This window comes from Notolepis coatsorum (genome assembly GCF_963971535.1).
Source record: "Notolepis coatsorum genome assembly, chromosome: 6".
Taxonomy (NCBI): domain Eukaryota; kingdom Metazoa; phylum Chordata; class Actinopteri; order Aulopiformes; family Paralepididae; genus Notolepis; species Notolepis coatsorum.
The window spans coordinates 111,528,374-111,554,625 of record NC_140170.1 but is presented as its reverse complement, the minus strand read 5'-3'; the positions used below and the strand labels follow the sequence as shown (position 1 = coordinate 111,554,625).

The following is a 26,252-nucleotide window of genomic DNA, read 5'->3' as shown; positions in this document are numbered from 1 at the left end:
AAAACGAATGTCTTGGTCTTCACAGACAAACAGTGATCAAACAGTGTAATGATTTCGTCAACAACTTCATCATCACAGCATGTGGCATGTTTGTCCAAAACACGGCTGTTTTCTGGTGATTTGTATGACTACTATGTATATGGTGGTGTGTTGTGTGCATTGATAGTTAAAAGACATCAGAAACTCTACAGGTGATGCAGAACATTCACACGCCAAGTGACATGGATTAACTGTACAACAGCAAATTTTTCATCTGTTTTACATTCTTTTTAATAATAATTGTCCTTTCATTCATCAGGAAATATTTGACTACTACATTTTCAGTGTTTTCAGTGCATGCTACTACTGTACGAGTTCATAAACCAGCATCAAGGCTTCCCATGGTATCCATTTGTATGGTGATTCACTTGCTTTCATGTTGCAAAAAAAATTTAATAAAAAAAGGTTTGTAATAAAGTGAAACAGAATAGCAGTGAATACATGTTAAACATCAGAATCACCTTGTTCAGCTCCTTGGGATATTTAATAACTGTCAAGGTTACAGTGTGATTCCTACTAATACGATTATGCGGTGGAGGAATCTGAGGTTAATAAAGGAAGGAGAAGCTGTTCCGTCACCGTGGCGATGACAGGAGGTCCTTCCAAAGTTGGTGCCCTCGGAGTTGCCAGAAGGACCTTTAGAAGTCAGGGCCTTCCTTCTTCAGGGTCTTATAGTCTGTGTTGACGGTCACAAACTGCAGGAGGCAGGGAGAAACATTTACATACTGTATGTTCTGCTTAAATTACATTTATCAACACTGTCTTAAGGTGAGCAAAATGCAAAAAGAGAGAGCACATTAACCACTGGGTGGGTACATTTTTCCTTCTAATTTGCACACACGAGCAAGTGGACAGGCACACACACATGCATGAGTGCACACATACAAATTAATTTAGCACAATCCTTTGTTTCTTATTTATTCCACATATTTCTGTCTAACTGAGCTGCTCAGGACTACAGTTTACATATGTGCAATGTGTGCGTGCGTGCGTGTGTGTGTGCATGTAAGGGGTGGTGCAGCTCTCCCAGCCATGACAGAAGACATGTTTTTGCATCATCTCCCATTATTCTCTCCCTTCAGATTTTCCTCGATTAGTGTGCTGTCAGAGACCTCCTCCTTTCTCCTCCTCCCCACCCCTCCTCCTCTCTTCCTTCCTTCCCATCCTCCTCTCCTCCCTTCTCCATCTCCCCGCCCCTCCTCCCTTACCCCCCCCTCTTTCCCCCCTCTCTTCTCTCCCCTTCCTCCTTCTCTCCCCCTCCCTTCTCCTCTTCCTCCCCTTCTCTTTCCCCTCTCTCTCCTCCTCCTCCCCCTCTTCCTCCTCCTCTCCTCCTCCTTACCACCCTCTTCATTAGGATCATTGTTTGGACTACAGTGGAATCTCAATGTGAGACCTTTGCCTCACTGCAGAATTAAACATAGCATGGCCTGTCATTACACTGGTGAGGGGACCTTTTGGACCCTCAGAAACACACCATGCACACCTCTTCTAGTGGGGCTTGTCTGACAGTTGTTATTTCCTCCTTGGGCTTCAGGTGAGCCTTGCATGGTATTTTCATTAGCTCTGTCTGGGGTGCTGCTTCATTCACAGGGCTCTGCGAGCTACCTCTGACCATCTGCTTTCATTTGGATTTTTACAGGCAGTTTGTTTGTCTGTTGTCCCAACAGATGCAAAGATCTGTTGATCTGGATTTATTTTATCGGGGCAGGTTCTCGTCCAAATTGGTTCTGGGAATCACACTGGTTATGTATGGGAGTTTTCTTTTTGCCCAGAATGGAAATAAGGTTACCGTGTGTTCACACTACATGAAGCTACAGACACACGCCCGACATGCAGCATTCCTTGTAGCATGTGACAGATGACAGATCCTGGCACGATGGGCGACAGAAGTTTAAAAACTGAAGTTGAGATGAGCTAACATTAAAAAAAAATGCTCACGCTCTAATCATGCGGTAAGGTGTTAACAAATCACAACACAGAAAATGATAATTCTGCTGAATGACAAACAGAAAGATCCATGTATCTTTCAACAAAAATTCTATTCAAATATCATAATATTGCCAAAGAATTAAGCTAGCAGCTAGTTATTGTTGGAGCGTTTGACTGCAAAATAATTTAATCACAACAAAAAAAGATTTGGTTAGATTTTATGTTAGTTAATATACATATCAGTCACACTGATTAAGGACCACGGTGCTCAAGCAACAGCCTACTTCACGGGCGACTCGGCTTCAGTGTAGCTGCAGCCACACTTGGCCGTTTTGTAGCTTTGTAGCCTGAAGTCTGAACACCACATTAGTGTTGATTCGTTTTTCAGACAAACATAATTGAGGACGAGTCATGTGGCAGGCCAGTGTGTGGAGGAGGATTAATCACCTTGTACTGGTAGGTTGGCTCCAGCTTGTTCCAAGGCTCCGGGTTGGTCTTCTTCTCCCACCAACTGGCAGAATGGGCAGAAGGCCAGGGCAGAGAGGAGACGGGAAGGGGGAGGAGAGAGAGGGGGGAGGGTTCAATCATGGAGGCACACCATTGGGTGACACAGACAAAAGCAAAATGACAGAGACATAAGACAAAGACAGACACAAAGATGCAGAGTCAAGTACGGAGACAGAGAGAGAGAGGCAGAAAGATAGACAGATAGACAGGGAGGGAGATATAGACAGAGAGAGATAGAGGCAGAGAGAGACGGAGAGGGAGAAAGAGGCAGAGAGAGAGAAAGGCAGAGAGATAGACAGAGAGGGAGATAGAGACATGAGAGAGATAGAGGCAGAGAGAGACGGAGAGGGAGAAAGAGGCAGAGAGAGAGAAAGGCAGAGAGATAGACAGAGAGGGAGATAGAGACATGAGAGAGATAGAGGCAGAGAGAGAGAAGAGTAGAGAGAGAGAGAGAAACAGAGAGGTAAATATACAGAGTCAGGGAAAACAAGTGCGGAGGAGAAGAGAGGAGAACGAGGTGCTTATGAGAATAAAGTGAACTCAGCCCAGTGGCTTGGCAGTGCTGCTCTGTTCATTAGTGAGGTGAACTCAGCCCAGTGGCTTGGCAGCACTGCTCTGTTCATTAACCAGAGTATGCTTCTTACAGAACTCCACTATGATGCCCCCCCCCCCCCCCCCCCAGGCTCTACCCCACTCCACCAAACACAAACAAAGTTATAGTATAGAGAGTAGGGAAGAGAGACTGATGGAAGAGAAAACACGTCCTTCCTCTCTCCATTACTATGAATGCTCGATGTTGTGTCGCTGAACGGCTCCCTTCAAGACACAGTGATGAGGTCAGGCTTTATGGAACCCTCGGTGTAGATAAAAGTGGTGTACCAGGAAAATAGAATGTATGTACGTTTATGCAGAGTCATCGAGTTTAGTCTGGGGGCCATTGTAATTGTTCCTGCTTTATTCCCTGTTTTATCGTGGACTCAATTTACACAACTGAGCGCTTCTATGTAGGGATTATTATATTATTTTCAGCACTACTCAGATGGAACTGTTGGCCACCACAGATTCTGACACAAAGATTCTGGATAAAAAATTGTGATTTTACACTAGACTGTCATGGGCCAGTGGGCTAGTAAAAACTACAATGCTGTTTGTATGGTATCGACCAGGGGTTCCCAAAGTTTTCAGGCCGTGACCCCCGAAATAACGGTGTCAGAGAGCCGCGACCCCCACTATTATAGGAGGTAAAACAATTTTATTAAATATATATATATATATTTTTTATACATGCAAATATATGGTTGAAACGTGCAAACTTTCAAACGCACACACACTAATAAGCATTGGAGGCTTTTAACCAGGGCCGGACTGGGGAAATCATTCAGGCCAGGAAATATAGTGCGAAATATAGAATTTTTTTTGTTACAAAGACTTAATTTCCTGCATTCTGGTGTAGGATCTTTTTTATTTGTACGCTTTAAATGCCAGTGTTTGTGATTTTGATGGATTTTCAGTTTTTCTGTAATGTCAGATTGAAAAAAATACTCACTCTTACCATAAGGGACTAAATTGTCCTCTTCAAAAACGCCATACAAATATTACTATATGTTGAAATAGCACTTTTTCTTTCATGAATATTTTATTCAACTTCAGCCCTGATCATAATACCACATATTAATTTTATAATTCTAACCTTTTAAGTGTGTGTGATGGCATATATTTGCAATATATCAAATGCAAAGTAGATTTTTCTGGGGGGGATTATTACAGGCTAGCATGTGTCAATGATTAGCAACAACACTGATTTTGATGGGTTTTTTTGTAAGGGTCCTGCCTCCACCAATCACATTCCCTTTGTGTGTGTGTGTGTGTGTGTGTGTGTGTGTGTGTGTGTGTGTGTGTGTGTGTGTGTGTGTGTGTGTGTGTGTGTGTGTGTGTGTGTGTGTGTGTGTGTGTGTGTGTGTGAGTGTGTGTGTGTGTGTGTGTGTGTGTGTGTGTGTGTGTGTGTGTGTGTGTGTGTGTGTGTGTGTGTGTGTGTGTGTGTGTGTGTGTGTGTGTGTGTGTGTGTGTGTGAGCAAGAGAGAGAGAGAGAGATAGTTCTCCAACTTGTGTGAGTTGCAGTGATCTCCTGGTTGTTCCCCGCCTAGGTTATCTAACTATTGCGCCGCTGCAACTAGAAACACTGGCCTGGCCTGCTTCTAAGTTCAGTGGCCTGACTGCATACATTTTTTTTTTAAGATTTTTTCTTTTTTTTGTAATATCTTTTTTTATTAATTTTTTGTATCATCTGGTGACCCCCCCACGGCGGCTCGCGACCCCTAGACCACTGATATAGACTACCATCTTTGATGAAACCATTCACATTCAACTGTAGTAATGTCAGATGATATACATAGTACTTTGTTCCAATTAGGGATTACACAGGTAGCCATATCAGGACCATTTTTATACACACGTGTTGTTCCATTCTCAAGAGCAATTGTTTGGGAAATCCAGTAACAGGGTGGGACGAGTTCTACCTTGACATTCACTGCAAGTGAGGAAGGACTTACTTCACATGAGGTCCCCTTGCCAGACGGATCAGGTACAAGGAAGCTCCGCTGATACCCAGGGTCATGAAGAAAAACTGAGGTATCAACTGGAGAGGAGAGGAGAAGAGAGAAGAGAAGAGAAGAGAAGAGAAGAGAAGAGAAGAGAAGAGAAGAGAAGAGAAGAGAAGAGAAGAGAAGAGAAGAGAAGAGAAGAGAAGAGAAGAGAAGAGAAGAGAAGAGAAGAGAAGAGAAGAGAAGAGAAGAGAAGAGAAGAGAATGAGAAGATGAATATACATTAGCATGACTTATATGTAATATGTGTGATATGTACTGTACCATGACACCTGTGTGAGAGTGTTGTTGGTGCACCACCACTCTGCACCCCCCGCCCAAACACACACACACACAGACACACACATACACACACACACACGCACGCACGCACACACGCACGCACACACACACACACACACACACACACACACACGCACACGCACACGCACACGCACACGCACACACACACGCACGCACACACACACACACACACACACACACACACACACACACACACACACACACACACACACACACACGCACAAGTGGTTGTTATTCTTGTGCTTCTCCCTGCCCTGCTCCATATGCATGAGGGCCGGGCTGTGTGTGAGGCACCTCACTGTCAGCCTGGGTTGAGCAGGCAAGGACGCACAGGAAGAGAGAGGTGCTGTTTCTCTCTGTGTGCCAGACGCTCCGCTCCTCTCCTCTCTTCACTACTGCCTGTCAGCCTGAGCAACAGGATTTCACACACACACACACACACACACACACACACACACACACACACACACACACACACACACACACACACACACACACACACACACACACACACACACACACACACACACACACACACACACACACACACACACGCACACACACACCTACCTATGCACTAGCTCGTGCAAGTGCACATACTCCGAGACAGACGGAGACACAGACATATACATAAATACACACGCACACACACCAGGACTCACAGCTAGACACACACATACACACACAGAAGAGACACACACACATCACACAGTTGTGAGCCGTAGTGTTGACAAGAATTAAAATAGAAAAACACATTAGTGGGAAATGAGAGGATGTCATGAGAGCTTACGATCCTAATTTTAACACTTCATCTAGTCATTACAGTGAGATAATCCTTTCAACACTTCATCCAGTCCGAGCCCTATTTTATCAAAATCCGCCTAAAATACTAAGTAAATGGAATATTGCTCCACTTCTACAAGGTCCATTTGCATATTATTGGTATCTAGGGACATCTATGGACCTCAGTGAATGTATTCCCAGTGTCAGAAATATTGTGTCTATTACTAGGCTTGCTTAAATTGTGATGAAACAAAGGAGAATATGAATTATGATTTTTCTTTGCAACTTTGACAGTGAATAACACCATGCTAATAATGACCAGACATGAAGAACTGATCTCGTTCAGTACCTTCTTGAGATCATGTGTACAAAAAATCTAAGGAAATGAATAAAGCGAAGATGATTAAACAGAAGGTTCTGTAGATACATTACTGAATTCTCCCATCCGGACCAATGCAATTTTAAATATTATTATAGAATATAGAATAGCAGGCTTAAAAATTACCTTATTATGGCCAATTCGCACATTTATATATATACATATATTATCTTTCAAATGGCCGAGTTCAATTTGGATTTAGTATCACCAGGCTAGCATAAGAACAGATAATGAAATCGACTGTAATCTACTGTACCTTTTTATTTTGATCAGGGTGCAACCGTTTTGAAACTAATTTCAAATCTAAATGTTGCTGCATGCTAAACACAGGGAAGAGAAACTAACTGCGCTTCAATATTTGGCAATAACGTTACTTTTTGTGGTTTATTATCCTGAATAATAAGAGTTATTAAAAAAATTCATACAGATTTATGAAGCTTGAAACCCCATAGAGGCTTTCAGGAAGTGTAGTTCTGAAAAATTCCAACGCTGATCCAGAGCTAGCGCTGCCCTCTACAACTACAATTCCCATGGTTCAAAATATCCAAAATGGTCACCTCTCGCGAAATAAACCAGACCAAATCGAGAATGAAAATCTATCTAATAACACTTTAACCTATTGCTAAACTAACATATTGATGATAATATACATTATAAATGCTGTTGTGACATGGTTATGATGTTTATACTTGAATACGTTTGGAAAAAAAAATTGTCAAACAGTCTGGAGATATTGATTTATGACATGATGTCATTTGCGGTCCGCCGATGGACCGCACGGGTGGAAGAGGTTTTAATCTAGTCACTTAATCTAGTCACTTCATCTAGTCACTTCATCTAGTCACTTCATCTAGTCACTTCATCTAGTCACTTCCTCTAGTCATTACAGTGAGATAATCCTTTCAACACTTCATCTACTTCATCTAGTCATCAGTGTTAATTTAGTAAACTAAAATGATGACGAAAGATGTTCGTCAACGAATGTTTTTTTTCATGACGACAACAAGACGTGACATCACGTTATTGAAGACCTTGTGACGCTAACAAGACTAAATAGTTTATTAAATATCGTTGACCACAACTGAGGACACAAAAATGTCATTTACAAAAACCAGAACAAAATTTCTCTTCATGTATGTTGATATTGTTGACTAAAACAAGACGAGACAAAATAATTATAACTTTTCTTAATGCCATCGTCCCAAGTAGAGCAGTGTGACGGGGAGCTCTGTTATTAGCATTAGCTGAAGAGCTATTTGAAAAGCTAGTTTTAGCTTAACATTACCTTGGCTAAAGGTGGGACTATTCATAATCCAGCTGCAGACCTTCAAGCAAAGTACAGCAAGTTGGCAAAGGAGTATTCCAAGGTAAATCACTTTTTCACCAGTAACGTTACATTGTTTGTATTTCCATCTAGCTCGCGTTAACTAGTGGCTAACCTAGCTCACGCTAATGTGGCTAACTGATCGACCTCTTGCACACAATTCTCACGTCTATTCTGCATCGAACATTGTACATATGTCTAAACTGTGACCTCTTTTTTTTACTTCTAATTTTACTATGTTTTTATTTCATACTTATCTTGTCTTGCACAGTCTCTGGAGCGCAACAGTAAGAAGCATTTTGTACAAAAGTATTCTGTACTTCTGTATGACAACTATTAAAGAAACTTGAAACTTGAAACTTGAACAATTAATGACATGTTGCGGACAGCCATACCGGTGACAATGTTTAGCTTTTAGTGCCAAATGATAAGAGTCTGAGGCGGAGTCTCAAAAGAGAATGTTGAATATTTATTGTGCATTAAAAATCACAACAGAGCCTCTGCTACTAGCTGACCTAAACGGAGCCTTCTGGAAGCAAGTGCAACAACGTATAATGTCCGTGTGGAACCAATGTGCCAACAACCTTTCCGTGGGTGAACTCATTGAGCACAGTTGTCATTTAATGATACTAATACTAATCTATACAATCGCCTGTTGTTGAATAAATACCATTACTTTCTAGTTATTACTAAAAAACAGTATATATAAAACAGTAGCTGTAAAAAATAAAATATTTTTTTTTAATAATTTATATAATATAATATTTTTTTTGTACATTAACTAAAAATAGACAAAAATTTCATCCGTTTTCATCGACTAAATCTAGACTAAAACAAAAAAGACCAAAATGCTCAGACATTTAGTTGACTAAAACTGACTAAACGAAAAATAAATGAAGATGACTAAATATGATGAAAATGAAAAAGGAGCACTTGACACATGACTAAGACTACCACAGAGAGGCTTCAGCTAATCCAAAACTCTGCAGCCCGACTGATAACCAGAACCAAAAGGAGAGAGCACATTAGTCCAGTTTTAGCTGCTTTACACTGGCTTCCTGTAACATTTAGAATTTACTTCAAGGTCCTTCTCCTTACATACAAAGCTCTAAATGGACAGGGACCTAGCTACATCGCCAACACAATAAATTACAGGCCAGCAAGAACACTGCAATCATCAGCTGCTGGACTACTAGAGGCTCCCAGAAACAGTCAAAAGATCGGTGATGCAGCCTTTATCAACTATGCCCCAAAACTATGGAACAAACATCAGGGAAGCCAACTCGCTAGATATCTTCAAAAGACATCTTAAAATCGATCTCTTTGCTCAGGCATTTAAATGAAACATCAGGGATATCCTGACACCAATTGCACTTTACCTGCACTATTCTTATTCTACCTACTTGTATACACTTCCTATCAAATTCATGTGTCAGTTCTATGCAAATTTGATCTCACTACCTCTTATGCACTGCAACGTTAAGAGCACTGCTCTGTTGTAATTTAAAACAGAACTTTGTAAAGAAACTCAAAGTTGAGAGCAATGCACTGCTCTGTTGTTCTATAGGGTCATTTAGAACGAAAGGTTATGTATATAACCTAGTTATATGAGTACTGGCTGAGCGTCCCGCTCTTAAGCCTATCGAGATATACCTCATCTCATGTACCTACACAGTACTCCACTAACGAAAAAACAAATACGCCCATCACCTGCCGGGTCCCGCCCCTATGGAGGCGTAGCCTATAAGACACTAGGCATGGTCACCAAACACTCTTCCTCGCCAAAAAAAAAAAAAACCTGTTGCCAGGAAAAGATTCCTCAAAAGGGAACTTAGAGCCGTTAAGAGCGGGACGCTCAGCCAGTACTCATATAACTAGGTTATATACATAACCTTTCGTTATATTATCGTACTTGGCCATCGCGTCCCGCTCTTAAGCCTATCGAGATATGGGGTAGAGCGGACGCGAGGCCCGACAGATGTACCCCCTGAGGACCCGTAAGCCCACATCAAGGGGTTGGGGAGTCCCGTCACCCCATCCTTCCTAATGAAGGGGGGGCACAGTCAACTCCACCTGATTGCGAGCAAGAGGGAACTAGAACCCCTTGAACACACAGCACAGGCGGAACCACGTGTGACCTAACACACTGTGGCCCATACCCACACACTCCTGCTACCCTACCAAAGGACGGGAAGCAGGAAAGGCCACAGACCCCAGAACCGCCTGGGAGACAGAACCCCCGGTCATGTCCATGAGGTAAAACCTTACAAAGGGGCCCGGGGAGGACCATGAAGCTGCAGCACAGATGTCCTCCACCGAGGCCCCACCCAGCAGAGCGGCAGAGGCAGCCACCCCACGAGTGGAGTGCGCCCTGACGCCCCCAGGGGGATCCAGCCCGGCCAACGTGTAGCAGAGGGCAATGCCCTCGCACAACCAATGGGACAGGCGCTGTTTCAAAAAGCTGATCGGTAACCCTGAGGTCCTGAGTACGGCTGAGGTAAATTCCCAAAGCACGGACCGGACATGACAGGTGAAGGAGGCGGACGAAACGCCTGAACTACAATATCCCTGGAGCGGAAGGAACTCCGGATATTCTTAGGCACGAAAGCAAGATTAGGCCGCAGAGTGGCACCGCAATCGGAACGAATAGACAGGCACTCTGGACGTACCGAAAGAGCACAGAGCTCACCCACGCGTTTAGCGGAGGTGACAGCCAGCAAGAATGCGGTCTTGAAAGACAGCTGTCCCAACGGCGCTTGCTCAAGCGGCTCAAACGGGGCCAAGGACAACCGACCGAGGACCAATTGAAGATCCCAACTCGGAGCCAAAGAGCGTTGCACCGGCTTAACGCGTCGAGCGCCAAGCAGGAAACGCTTCACAAGAGGGTGGCTGAACAAGACATCCCCCTCAAACCCCTCATGATAGGAGGATATAGCTGCTGCATATACCCTCACCGTCGAAGCCGACAGTCTACCAAGGAGAGACTGGAGATAACTAAGGACAGAATCCAGGGGGCAGGAGACTGGGTCCCGGCCCCCCGCCTTACACCACTCTTGGAACATACGCCATCTGCCCGCGTAAAGCGCGACAGTGGAGGGAGCATGTGCATTCCGGATGGTATTAACCACAGAAGAGTCCATCCTCTCCAGACTTACCCTCCCACCAGCCACACCAACAGGCGTTGGCTCAACACCGGGTACTGGAACAGCGACCCGTGTTGCTGAGAGAGGGCCGTCGCCGACAAGGAATAACCCAAAGCGGAGCGACCAGTAGCTGGATCAAGACCGGAAACCACACTGCCGTGCCCCGGTCCGGCGCGACCAGGATCACCGTCCTGCGCTCCCTCCGTATCCGCTCCAACAGCTGACCCAACAGCTGTACAGGAGGAAAGGCGTACAGAAGACCGGGCGGCCATGGAAAGATCGAGAAGGCATCCACCCCCAAGGGGGGATGATCTGCTCGACTGACCGAGAACCACAAGGGGCAGTTGTGAGAGCGTCGGCTCGCAAACAGATCTACCGAGGCCTCCCCGAAACGATCCCAGATCTGTCTGACTATGTCGGGGCGGAGTTCCCACTCGTCGTAACGAGGACCGCCCCGAGACATCATATCCGCGCCCACATTCTCTGCACCAGGGATGTGAAGCGCCCTCAGACTGCGCAGCCTGCGAGATGCCCATAGCCAAAGTTCGACCGCCGCCCGGTGCAGGCGGATGGAACGAGTCCCACCCTGCCTGTTGATATACGCCGCTGCCGTCATACTGTCCGTTCTGACCATAACGTGCTCGCCTACCACCAGGTGGTCGAACCGTTTGAGGACCAGGAGGACCGCCTTCAATTCCAACACATTGATGTGCAGGGTAGACTGGCCAGCATGGACCTTCGTCCAGCTGCCCCCCACTGCGTGGGTCCGACACGTCCCTCCCCAACTCGTGAGAGAGGCATCGGTGAAGACCATGACGTGTGAGCGCCTGCTGCCCATGGGGACCCCAATGGTGAGGATACCCAGCCTCCTCCAATGGGCGAGATCTCCCCATATCGACAAAGGAACCGTCAACCGTTTCCATTTGTCCCTCACCGGATCTATCCCCATAGAGAAAAACCTCCTCTGTATCCTCCTCATGAAGAGGCGGCCAAGAGGAACCGTGTGAGCAGATGCCATCATACCGAGCAGGCGCATCACTTGCAGCGCCGTGACGTCCCTCCCAGACGGAAACCCCCAAGCGCGCGAAGGATAGACACCCGCCGCTGCTCCAAGAGGGTTACAATCATGGGCCTTGACCTCAACGTCAAGCCCAAGTACTCCACCTGTTGACTGGGAAGAGGTGTACTCTTCTTCCAGTTCACAGCAAAACCCCGCCTGGTGAGGAATTCCACCACCAGCCTGGTATGAGACCTGGCAACCTCCTCCGAACAACTGAGGAGTAGAATGTCGTCGAGATAGAATAGAACCCGTATTCCCCGACGACGTAGAGGCTCCAGCACAGTCGCTACGCACTTGGTGAATGTGCGGGGAGCCAGAGAATAGCCGAACGGCAACCTCTGGTACTCGTACGCTACGCCCTGAAACAGGAACCGCAGGAACTTCCTGTGAAGAGGGAAAATCGGGATGTGAAAATACGCATCCTTCAGGTCTATGGAGGTGAACCAGTCTCCCCTTCTGACAGCAAGCAGAAGGAGTTTGACGGTCAACATCCTGAACGGTCTCGCTACAATCAACCGATTGAACGCGGACAGATCCAGTATAGGTCTGACCCCCCCCCCCGTTTTCTTGGGTACCATAAAATAACGGGAATAGACGCCTGACATCGCGTCCTCTCTCGGGACCACGACTACGGCCTGCTTCGCCAACAGAGATTGGATCTCGTCGGCCAGGGCTGTCACTGCTTCTGACCCTGACAATAGGGTCGGCACCAAACCTGAGAACGGAGGGTGGGGTTGCGCGAACTGCAACACAAGCCCCTCCTTCAACGTTCTCTCTATCCACCCCCCCAAACGGCATTCTTGTCGCCATATGTGAAAATAATCCCACAGCGCACCCGCCGTCAACTGACGCTGGGCCGCAAGGAACAGTAGATAGTTGGCCCGGTCCCTCCCGCTGTGCGACGCACCCAAGGGGGGACCCCGACAGAAAGGGCCGGTTTGATACGGGAGAAGCTGTCATCAAACTGGTTGACACACACCCCCCCCCCCTGAACACCCCTCTAGCGCATGCTGAGGAGTTGTTCTACAGCTAGACACGCAAGGCATGAGGACCCCATGGGCTCCTACACGCCGAAGCCCTGCAGTGATATTGCTATCACCCAAATCACGCTCGCCTCTTCTTTGCAAACCACTGCCGCTCTCACGGGAGTGGGAGGCATCAGCGTGATACCCCGCCTGGCGAAGGCGAGGCCGGGGTAACCCTTGCTGTGCATTCAACAGAAGAGGCCTCGAGTCCTCCTGTTGACCACTGTAGCTAGTGGCAGCCGTAACACCAGGCTCCCCATCACACAACATGTGGTGCAGGAGCCACGCGACAGCACAACATTCTCACGGACAGACCCAGGCTCAGCCATCAACTGGGTGTCAGCCCCTGTCCCCATGAGAAGTGAAGAATGGGGCCGCATGCGCTTCAAAGAAGGTTCGCGGCCCGCAGCCAAAGGAAAACGATCAGAGCCCCGCTTCTGTGGGTAACAGAGAGAGGATTGAACGGGGATCGGGCTGCTCGCGGCAGAATGACAACGGCTTGTTTTATCCAAGCCGAATACACCCAAAATGGCCGATCCCTCGGCCGCCAAGGCTGTCGGCCTTGTGGATCCCTGTTGACTCTCCGCCCAGGGCACCACTGGCGGGGGAAACATGGCCGCCTGTCGAGGGCCTCGCCACAGTCGTTGACGAGGCCGTGCTCCCACCTCTGGCTGCACAGCGTGAGGCGGTGTGGGACCCAGATCAACAACCGCCTGCGCCTCCACAGAATGACAAAAGTCTTTCCGTGGAAAAAGGAGTCGTGAGGAGAGAAAACCTATCCTCTTCCCCAAGAGGAGAGTGCTCCAACCAAACGTGCCTAACAACAATTGTTGATAGCATCCTAATCCTCCCCGCAGTTATAGCTTGCGACTGAGTCAAGATCTCTATAACACCACAAACATGCAACATGTTTACAATGTCGGCTGGACCCATAGCCCCACTACCCGACGCCAATGTGGATAGGAAACTAGCCAGCTGAGCCATAACACTGGCCGCCGCTACAAACCATTGTGGGATATTTGTAGATATCCTGATGAAGAATGTGCTCAGTCAACCGAGGCTTGGATAATAACAAGGGTTTATTAACCAAACAGATAGAATTACATAGAGAGAATGGCTGAGGGGCTCTCCCCAGGTAGTCAGCTGAAGTGACCCAGGTAAAAGACCTCGATAGATCTCGGGAGGAGACCTATATAGTTAACAAGGGGGGGATGTGGTCCCATTTGATAGGTCAGATGGGGGGGAGGGGGTACAGGTTTGGGGGACACAGGGGAGGGGGGTGATTCCACAGAGAGGGGGGGGGGGGCACAGGTAAGGGGAACATATTTACATGAGGACATATTATACCACAATACTCACTTTTCTTTCTTATAATGTGGGTGAGATTAATGTATAATATACCAGGATTGTTTGGAACAGGTAAAAGTGGGGACCGATGTAATCCATGTTATCAGATAATGAAAAAAATAGAAAATAATTAAAATAATGAAAATGTTGGCCAATGTGTTCTGTTGGTTGGCCTAATAATTTAAACTAGTATTATTTATATACATGATTCATGACATGATCGACTGGACTGCGGTCTGTGTTATTTTGATATCAGAGATGTGGGAATAGATATCACCCTTTTCTTTTATTAATCGCTCAAAATACCTATATCAATGAGTGGTCCTCAACTCTGATATCAAACAACAATTAACATAATCATTAGAAGCTATAGCTGTGCAAATATCTTGGCATACCTTCAGTCGTTCATGTCGTGACTCAGGGGAGCTAATGTGATCGTTGTGCATACAGGCATCTTAATAAACCAATTAAATACATGCACTGTCTCTGTGTTCAGAGTGCACAGGGTGAAAACACAAAATCGTGTGCATAATTATTAGGAATAGGATTTACACATAAGGCTAATGTGTACAAAAACATTTTAACAACCGTTAACCTGGTGGTTAATAAAACTAACATGATTGATTATGGGAAACTGTTCAAAAATATATATATATATATATTTGCACATTTTATGATGATTCTTGATGAAATTACTTAGGATCCAGTTGTATTTACCCTGAGTTTGAGTGTCACTTTCATCTGTGATTGCCTCAGTTTTGTTGGTCTTTACTTAGAATCAGGCAATTTTCTCCATTTCTTCTCTATAAATGAGGAGATAAAACGTCTTATGCATCGCTTCTGTATGTAATTCCAGTGCATATACTATCAATGGTTCACCATACAGGTGCAAAACAACGTTACATGTCCTCTTCTATGAGAGAATAAAACAACTGATTCTTTCTTGTCTGACAATACAATTTTGTAACCTAAGTAATTCAAATGTGATGTAATGTGATCATGTGGTCACTTCTTCCTTCAGCAATACATTTTAGCTCATTATTACTAACCATTGTTAATGCTTTCTCATTGATTTCGTTTCATCACATCCCTAGTTCATCGTTTTGCAGATACATACAATTGTGTGAAAAGTTTCCTGCTTGTGAAGGTATTAATCTGAATGATGTTGCGTCGTTGTTGACAAGGTGTTCTCTGTCGGTCGTGTGGCAGGGCCAAACAGTAACACATAAAAATTAAATAAATACATACAATAGACATTACCTTAGTGGCTAATGTGTCAAAATAAAATTGAAAACCGTTAACCTAGTGGTTAATATAAAAGGTGATTATGATAATCGTTATGCATTGTTCTGTGGTGCATACTATCAATGGTCAAAACAAACTTGGTGTCTTGGAACAATCCAACTGGTTCTGCCCTGTTTAACAATACCATTTTGCAATGTGACTCTGTGATCATTTCTCATTGTCATTATAAAATTGGTTAATGCAATCTTACTGATTGTATTTCATCATATTCCTAGTCAATAATTTTCCAGATACATATGAACTCTGTGAAACAGTTCTTGTTTGTGAATCTGACAGTTGCTGTGAAGTGTTGATCATCTGTTCTCGGTCTGTCGTGTGGCAGGGCCAATACATACATAACAATGTGGACAATGTGTGTTCAGAAGTATCTTGTTCCACAGGTCTCTGATGATGTCTCTTCTTGACGATGCAGACGATGCAGTCGGGAACATTCACTGGTCGTCGTTCATTCAGAGGGGGCCTACAGGAGGTCGCCGTCCGCTCCCTGTGTACCTTGTCAAGGGTCACCGGTAGCAGTCAACTATAGTGGTCTTTTCCTGCAGCCTATGTTGTTCTCCACCACCATCACATGTCTGCCACTGTGCTCACGCTTGGCCCCTATCAGGCCTAGAGACATGGTGGTCAGGGCGTTCTTGAACGTGCTGTGTGGTGGTTGGTCCCCCCCGTTCCTCGTCATCGCGGTACTAGAGGGGCGAGGGGGCGGGCGTTTTTGAATGTGTTGTGCTGGTTTCGCTGTCCTCTCCTCGTCATTGCGGTACCACTTGATGGAGGGCGAGGGCCCGCCGGTGTAGTGGCTAGTCAGTAGGACGCTCTCTCTCACACGGATGACAATCTTGTCATGGGAATCCACCTTGATGGTCGGGGCTTTGGTTCCCATCTGTAGGTGATGGGTTTGGTCTGCCGTGGTCTGCAGTGCCGGGGTGGAGGCCGTCAAAGGTTGATCTCCTCTTCGTCAGTGTCTCCTTCGTGGTCCCCTGCTCCACTTTCTTGGGGACGTCTGTGGGCTGGGTTGGTGGTTCTCCCACGGTTGTTGTCGTCGCCCTGGTTGTGTCCGCAGCTCCTTGGCGGCGTCTCTGGTGGTAGTATGCTGTCGTGGGTCGCTCAGGTCGCTGGGTTGTGTTCCTCTTCCTGTCCTCTCACCAATTCGTGATCTGAGGATGATAAAAACTGCCTTAGAAAACTCCTCACATAAATGATTCAACGCCTTTCTGCTACAGAGGAAAATCATTTAGGGTTAATTCAATTTATTGTAAATAAAATCACTTAATTGAAAATAGGAAATGCAAGCCAATTGCATTAGCAGTGATTCCTTGTGTCAAGAAGGTCACATTCACTACAATCTTATCAGATCTTGTATCTAACTAGATCTTACAGCATTAGGCTTTAAATAAAATTGTAAATGAATGGCCAAAGTCTTGAATTAGATAAAATAGTCTGTGATGTTAAATTGAAGTTGATCTTACCTCAGGATGCGTTGGGTGTGCCTCAGGATACTTACCTCGCCACGACTTCTCTGGCGTTATTCACGTCTCAGTGTGGCTCGTCATAATTTAGCATGGGGAAAAAACATAAAATCTAGGTAGCCAGTTAATTTTGCATGAAAAACAATCATTCGTTTTGTCATCTAATCCTAACTAACCTTACTGTCATGCATTTGTCCTAATAAACTAACCTACACTGTAGCACTCAACACTAATAAAACTAACATACACTGTGGCACTCAACACTTTGATGAACATTGTTACTCAGCTGATAGAGTTGTGCCCTTTTTGATGTCCTGTCATACAGTGTCAGCTAAATGATCAATGTACGTGTATACCTTGTACATTTAGATAATTGTGTTTCAATTTTGTGGTTGATATTTTGCAGTCATGGAAAGTACTTGAAATTTGCAAGGAGTTAGTGGTTAAGCAGAGAATAGAAGGAGGGGATAGTATGTTTAAGTTGTTTTCATCATTGATCTTTCATCTCAGGCACTTCTACTTTGTTTGGTGTTATTCAGACATCATATCTCTAATTTGTGTGCCTTCTTGAAAAGAGAGAGATAAAAACAACTGGTTAGTTATTCTGTTAGTATGGGAAATATGGTAGCCTTTCATAACTGCAAATTCATCGCCTGTGTCTAATTCATGTCAACTAAGTGGCTCTCTGTTGCCATCCACCGCCAGGTGAGTCCACCATGGAGTGGTCACGAGTGCAGGCATTTGCATTGCTTTGTCTCTCAAGTGTCCACTCTGAAGAAATTTACATGTGGGTGTTTTGGATGTAGATTTGTTCCAAATGGTCAATCGATTGTCTCTCAGCTCTGCACTGTCTCTCGGTTGACATGCAAATTTGTCTCTCAGCTCTGCACTGTCTCTCGGTTGACATGCAATTTGTTGGATTTTCTGTCTTTTGTGATACAATTTGGGTGTAGTCATGCACTGTTTTGCATCTCGCCTCAGAGCCAGATCTGTAAATACAAACACATGTTAATTTTCCACTCTTTTCTAAGACCATCTGAGTGGGTTCTCCTTGATTGTCTGTGAGCTTAACAAAACATCAGCTATTTCTCATCCATCCCGTTCTAGGATGTAATGATAGTGTTATCATTTATCAATCATATCGCATATGTACACAAGCATCATATGAATGTGGAACCACACATTTTGAATCATGTTTAAAATGTCTTACAATGGAAAGGGCTAGTTATCTTTCATTGGTTCTTTAGATAAACACATTAACTCAAGTGAATATAACCTAAACATCTTACTTTTAAACATGATCTATGTTGTTTGTGCCCAAGTTTGTACTTTGCTGTAACTGAGATGATAGTTGTGTATATGTACAGTTTCTACGTCAAATGACTCCCTTTTCTTGACTCCTTTTGTATCACAAACAGTACTGAATTTGCAAATCTGGTATGTCATAAATGTACAGATGTAGCAGTACTGACTATCTGTATGTCATGTATGTCATAATATGTCCTGATAAATTGAAAATGGGGGACCCTGATGTAAACAAATCTGGTATTGAAAATGGGGGACCCTGATGTAAACAAGACTAAAGTCTCTCTCTGGTCTGCATCCCCTTAACAATTGTGTGTTGAGCTGTGCTGTATTGTACCTATTCTGCAATCTGTTAATAAAGTTTTCAATCAATCAATCAAAGCATCTATATTTATGATTTTCATACTCACCGGGGAAAGCTGTTTGTGTTGACGTTGGTTCCTGAGGCTGTAGCACGTTACGTGTCGTTAATGCAATGTTCGGTTCGTTTCTCCGGTGGTCTGGGATAATGCAATCCTGGAAACACTCTTCTGCATCTCGCCACCGCAACTCAACACTTTCCAATAGCAGCGCGCACATACATATACAAATAAAACATATACTACACGTGGATTTCATATACCTTCGGCCTTGGGCATATTAAACTTTACGTTTGCCTATGGATAGTTTAATATAAAATCATAACTTAACGGCGCGCATAGCGTCACGTCATTGCTCCATGCGACGTTCGTGTGTTCTCATTCGCCTCGGAAATAACGCTTTGCAATTCATACAGTATTTTTCCCACGAGCTCTCAATAGCCTGGACTTCCTATACCAGCGTTTTGTTACCGAATGAACGCGCCTGTGCATATGTGAAACGTAAACAAACTGAAACGATAAAACTATACTTCCCCAAATGGTTGTTCCCGTGGGCCGGTTTTGCTGATTCCGGAATTACTATCCTAGTTTGTTCCCGTGAACTGCACTTCAATGTTATTCTTTGTATAACGGTAACTCGTCTCTCAATGCTCGTCGCGCTATCCGCAGCCGGTTCTTGGCTCAATAAAGCAACGCGACGGGTCCTATAATACTTGTGCACATACAAACGAGACTTAAACAGACAAACAAACATTAATACATATAAGTTAACGTGTGTATATATCTGACTGTATTGGATCACTGTACGTTTAGTCGGCCAACATCTGTTGCGACAAGGCATTTATCCCTTGATTTAACTACACATCGTTATTAAAGTCATAACGACCGAACCTGACTTCGAAATTTACCAGCGATATATTAGATTATATATACCTTTTAATCACACTCACGGTCCCTTCGACCTGCGAAATGTACATTCACGTACTCCCGAGACATGGTCATCTTCCCGCTATCTGTATAATCAATTGGAATTCAATCCAAATACATCGTTTTCAGGAATGGAAGAGATTGTGGGCTTAGTTTGAGGTTGAAACAATGAATATTATGACGCTACTCTGGTAATTAATAGGTTCCAATAGAGTAGCGTTTTCCAAGGATATCACATCATAATAAGCCCACGTTTCTTGCCTTGTTGCCTATATTTTAGCCTGCATCAGCTAGACTTGGGTTAGCAAACCAACAACCTTATTTTGTGCCCTAACTTTCGGTTTGGCAACAGCCAAATCCGGGAATAGCACAACAACCCATCCTCTCAGAACATCTGTCCAGATAAGGACCCAGGTACACGCGTTTCCCCGGTACGATTCTCAATACAGATCAGATATATTAATGCACATTATTCTTACTCAGCCATGATCTCAATATTTGACAACATTCTGTAATATTCACCTGGCACAGAGAAAAGCGGGAAGGTTTTAATTCCTTTCCATACATTTTTGGTCGACCAGTCTATTATACTCACTTTTCTCTGTATAGTTGAAATGATACAGCACGCCGGGAGGATGCAAAAGTGTCCGTCACAAGTTCGTAGACGCCAATTGTGGGATATTTGTAGATATCCTGATGAAGAATGTGCTCAGTCAACCGAGGCTTGGATAATAACAAGGGTTTATTAACCAAACAGATAGAATTACATAGAGAGAATGGCTGAGGGGCTCTCCCCAGGTAGTCAGCTGAAGTGACCCAGGTAAAAGACCTCGATAGATCTCGGGAGGAGACCTATATAGTTAACAAGGGGGGGATGTGGTCCCATTTGATAGGTCAGATGGGGGGGAGGGGGTACAGGTTTGGGGGACACAGGGGAGGGGGGTGATTCCACAGAGAGGGGGGGGGGGGCACAGGTAAGGGGAACATATTTACATGAGGACATATTATACCACACCATCCTGCAGCAGTATACCACTCATCCGTCCATACTGCCACCCTCCGAGCCGATTCGCTCTCAAGCATCGGCCGGGTGGGACATCGTTCATCCCCGCCGGGGCACAGGAACAAAGCTACCTGGCTACGTAGCCACGGTACCCCCGGCCTGCACCCTGTTGTTAGCCCTTTTACCCGTAAAAAAGGTAAATAAGACTCAGTGAAACCCCCCACATTAGCAACCGACTGACCTTCATCAATGAACCGGGCAAGAGGAGGGAAAAGCGGCAACGTCCTGCGGCAGGGAATATTAGAACAACGACCCATTTCAGCATCAACATTAGCATTAGCAGTAGTGTAACTGAGGGGTACAATTCCCTGACTGTATTGATAAGTATGGTATCATTAAACCACTACCGCTTTATGTACTTTAATTACTGGCCATACAGTACATGATATATAAATATGATGAACACTTCCCACAATGAATCGGTTCCACACAAAGTGGTAATTAAGTATTTATTGCAGCAAAAGGTACATAATATACTTCTCTATTTTACTTTGGATGCGCTTATAAGGCAAAGGAATGTGCGTAGGCAAATCAATAATGAATGTCCATTCTCTGGTTACGCAGGAGGTAATTATACAACCTGAATCTTAGGGAATTATATCTATGGTACACTAGTAATATATAGCGGGAGATACTGGAAGGATCCCCCCGGTTGTAAGCCAGCAGGGGTAGAGGATCTGTCGGTAGTAGAGAGTCTGGTCAACGATGACTAAGGAGACTCCAAGTACAGGAGACGGTGCAATAGTCTCTTGATCCACAGACGAATACAGCTGTTCTCCGTAGACTGTAGCTCCACAGTGAAGAAAGCTAGCCGGCCTCAGGCTCTCTGAGGCGCAGACTCGACGTGGCTCCTCACAGGGTAAATCCCACACGTGTAGGCGTCGGCGATTCTCCGCTCCATAAATCACAGGACCAAAACAAATATAATCCAGCCGCAAAGGGCTATGTAGTCGTCGGGTAGATTAATCCAGTGTACATGTCCACACGGTTCTCGTCTAGGTCTCCTCGGGTGAAAGCGCCATGAAAGCAGCCCAGCCTGGATAAGCACTCTAGCTGGTACGAGGAAGCGTTGGTGATGCTGGTCACTGTAGAACTTTAGCCGCATGATACACTATACACAAATAGACTATTACTGACTTAATAGAAATATGTCGCACTCGACGGTATAGCGCCAAACTCTGACAATTCAGTTATCAATTCGCACGCGGTCTCAATGCTCTACTTGGGGCCAAACAGGCCATACTTCACCGCACGGAGTATCGTGGGTGAGGCTTCAACTTATTGGGTAACTCTACTTCTGTATTCACCTGCGCCATATTTATATGCACGGCGAACAATCTAGTGCCAACCTCATTTCTGTCTCGTATTCCTGGGCAAGGCCGGGCATGTACAGACATGTCTTGACGGTGGCTTTGAACCTGACTCCGGAGGCATGGCCCTGGCGCCTGTGGACCACTGTCCAATAGGAGAATGAAATATTATGGTCTGGTCTAGGCTAAAGGGATATTCCGTGTATATGTACAAGGAATATACAAGGGATATCAAACGATATACAAATACTATGCAATATATATCAATCAATAAATATATATATTCGGTTTAATCTGATCCTTTGTAACAGCCGCCTCCTAATTAGTCCCACCTAATTAGCTAAGCAGAGACAGATTAACCGCACTGTCCACTACTCAATGTCTGTTGTGAGGGGGTCGGGCAGTTCACAAAGTCATGGGGTCATGGTCGTCATCGATAGTATCGGGGAGCCTTGGCAGTTCTATTAGCCTCGCCACGGGTCGGGTGTAGATCCGTCCTTGGACGAGCACTTCGGCTGCTCGGACCTTTCCGTCGGCACCGGTGATCGCTTTGCTTACGCGGCCAGCCGGCCACATAGCTCGGGGTAGTGACTGGTCGATAATCATGACGACTGTTCCTTCTGTCAAATTGTCTCTCTCTTTCACCCATTTCTGGCGGGTCTGTAGAGACGGTAGATAGTGGAGTAGGAAGCTGTTCCAAAACTTGTCAGCCAATACTTGACTGTACCTCCACATTCTTCGGCCGTTCGCTTCTTCAGGCCTGTACATTGTCTGTGGTAGCGCGGGGTCCAGCCGCACCATCAAGAGTGTGTTGGGGGTGACTGGGTCGACATCTGCTACATCACTTGAGACGTAACCGAGGGGCTTTGAGTTCAATACTCCCTCGATCTCCGTGAGGACTGTCATTAGGACTTCTTCCGCCACGGTCTGGGCCCCAAGCACGGCGTACAGGGCTGTCTTTATTGAACGTACTTCTCGTTCCCAAGTTCCACCGAAGTGAGGTGCGTTCGGGGGATTAAACTGGAAGTCAATCTGGGATGGAGCGAGGTGGGTCTTAAGTTCTGGGCCCATAGCTTGGAAGCTCTCTCTCAGCTCTCTTTCTCCGCCTTTGAAGTTTGTCCCGTGATCAGACAATAATATAGACGGTTTGCCTTTCCGCGATGTGAATCTTCGGAAGGCCATAAGGAATGAGTCTGTGCTCATGGTTGGAAGGAGTTCTATATGCATCGCTCGGGTGGTCATGCATTTGGATACAATACCCCACCGCTTCTCGGTTCCTCTTCCTTTCTTTATATACAGCGGGCCGAAACAGTCCATACCGGTGGAGTGAAAAGGCTTGTCGCCGAGTCGGAGGCGACAGGGAGGTAGGTCAGCCATCCGGGGTATACTGGGCTGCGCTCGCCACTTACGACAGTCTAGACAGGTTCGCTGGAAGCGCCGCACTGCTTCTCTCCCTTGCAGTATCCAATAACGACGTCTGATCTCCGGCGTGATGCACATCCTCGTCGTATTTCTTTATGATCAGCTCTGTGACCTTGTGTCGGCTGTTTAAGACTATCGGGTACTTGACGTCATCCGGTAAGTCTGGAGCTCTCCGCAGACGACCACCCACTCTGATGAGACCATGGGCGTCGCTCTCGGGGGCTAGGTGGAGCAGTCTGCTGTCTGATGGGACGGGCTTTGCTCACTGTAGACAGTCTAGCTCATCGGGGAACGAGTCTCTCTGGGCTCGTTGTAGTAGAAGAAGTTCTGCTTCTTCGTAGTCAGCTGCTGTAATGTCGGTAGTGAGCTGAACCTCTGGGTGGTGCCACAGGAATGTCTTTAGCTGCGCACTCTCTAGGGTGAGGCAATCGTCTATGTCGGGGTCTGTGGAGACGAGTGTGTTCAATCCATAGAACATAGATTTCTTGTTTTCGGCCTCCTCTTTACTCGCTTCCCGTGGGGTGGGTGTAGGCCACTCTTCTTCCGGGAGCTTGAGGAACTCTGGCCCGTCACTGTATAGGTTGTGACGGGTGAGGTCATCCAGGGACATTCCCCGGGTGATGACGTCAGCTGGGTTGTGTTTTGTGTCCACATACCTCCAGCTTGCTACTTCTGTTAAATCTTGAATCTCTGTGACTCTGACTCCCACGAAGACCTTGTATCTGCACGAATCAGACCGGATCCATGTGACTACCCATCCCAGTTAGGACAGCCGAATCCCGTCCAATCTTTCGCCGTCGACTAAAGACTCACTTCTTCAACCATTATCTGAAATGATAAAAAAAAAAAAAAAAAAAACGACTAACCTTAATGTCATGCACTTGTCCTAATAAACTAACCTACACTGTAACACGCAACACTTTGATGAACATTGTTACTCAGCTGATAGAGTTATACCCTTCTTGCTGTCTTGTCGCACAGAACTTGTAAGTCGCTTTGGATAAAAGCGTCAGCTAAATGGCTAAATGTAAATGTAAATGTACTGTCGTGGAGTCTGACCACAAGATTGTTCTTTGCACCGGAATGGTGAGTTCACGTTGGATTAACGTGGCGAGTTGCGCTCCTGCTAGGGCTGCGCAGAGCTCTAGACGCGGGATAGATTGTTGCTTTCGTGGGGCTATTCTTGAGCGAGCCAGGATGAAAGCAGTATGTATTTCTCCTCCCTCCTCTCGGGCATGCAAGTAGGCCACCGAACCGTAGGCTACTTCGGAGGCGTCGCTGAAGACGTGCAGGTCCATCTGGCACGTCTCCGGCCTCACTGTGGGTGGGAAGTAGCTGCGGCATATGTTGACACCTGGGAGTGAGCTGAGTTCCGTCTCCCACTCTCTCCATGTGGATGCAAGGTGTTCGGGTATGGGGTCGTCCCAGCCCTGGTCCTTGTCCCATAACGCTCTTACAATCATCTTTGCCCTGGTGGTGTAAGGTAGAATACATCCCAACGGGTCATATTGTCTGGCGAGTGTTCTGTATACACTCCGTCTGGTGGTCGGTAGTGCAGTCGACCTTCCCTGCTCCTTGGTCAGGGGTGTGTGTTTATAATGGAGCGAGTCTGTTTTGAAGCGCCAGACTAATCCTAATGTCATTTCTTGGGCTTCTCCTGGGATGGTCGCCATCCAGGTCTCGCTGCTTGCTGCCTTGTCCTCGGGGGAGAGGCTGCGCAATACTTGCGGGTCGCTGCTGGCCCACTGCCTGAGATCAAAGCCGCCTTTGATCAGGGAGGCGCAGAGCTTGAGTAGAAGGGCCTCGGCTTCTTCTGGCGTCGAGACGCTTTGCAGACAGTTGTCCACGTAGAAACTATTTCCTACACTTTGTCGGACCTCTTCATCAGCTGCTGGGTCCTCTGCGACGTGTTTTTGCAGTGCAAACGTAGCACAGCATGGGCTGCATGTGGTTCCGAAAGGGAGGACTTCCCATTGATAGATGGCTGGTTGCTCATCCCCGATCCTCTCTCTCCATAGGAACCGCAGCAGGGGCTTGTCCTCCTCCACTAGTCTCACCTGCAGGAACATCCCTTTGATGTCGCCGCTGATGGCCACCTTGTCTTGGCGGAAACGTAGTAACACGCCTAGTAGAGAGGGGCCGAGTGTTGGGCCGGGCAAGAGCTTTTTATTCAGATTTTGTGATCCGATCTGGTAGCTGCAGTTGAACACAATACGATCCTTGCCGTTGTGGTGGACTTTGTGGTGCGGCACGTACCATGATTCGGTCGTCTGATCGGCCTCTTTAATGTCAATTTTCTTTATGTGTCCCGCTGTGATTAGCTTGTTAATCTCAGCGCGGTACACCGTCTCTTGAGCGGGGTCTCTGGCTAGGCGCCGCTCTGTGTTCAATAGATACCGCTCCGTTGCTTCTTTTGGGGCGTGGAAGGTAGGCATACCCTCTCGCCTCAGGAGTGGAGTTGCGTATCTCATCACTCCGTTGACTTTGACTCTCTTTGTCCCCTGCTCGAGGAGGGCTATAGCGTAAATGTCTTCCTTGGAACGAATGTCTTTCTTTTCGTTCTTAAAGGGCATTGTCTCTAGTGTCCATAGCCTCTCGACATGTTGTAGGAGGGTGGTGTCTTCTTCTGTCACTCTGGAGTGGAGGCAGTTAGTGGCTG

General features: G+C 45.9%; 1 protein-coding gene across 1 annotated transcript in view; it reads right to left on the bottom strand.

Moving 5' to 3' along the window:
* Nucleotides 1-409: 409 nt before the first annotated feature.
* The window catches only part of LOC311230075 (cytochrome c oxidase subunit NDUFA4), a gene marked incomplete at its 5' end in the record, with an annotated part of 39,208 nt that continues 13,365 nt past the window's right edge, over nt 410-26,252 (bottom strand). Inside the window, 3 exons of the mRNA XM_084316223.1 lie at nt 410-734; nt 2,416-2,479; nt 5,025-5,110. Of these exons, the coding sequence (XP_084172349.1) occupies nt 678-734; nt 2,416-2,479; nt 5,025-5,110 (207 nt within the window). The 3' untranslated portion in view covers nt 410-677. The remainder of the gene's footprint in view (nt 735-2,415; nt 2,480-5,024; nt 5,111-26,252) is intronic.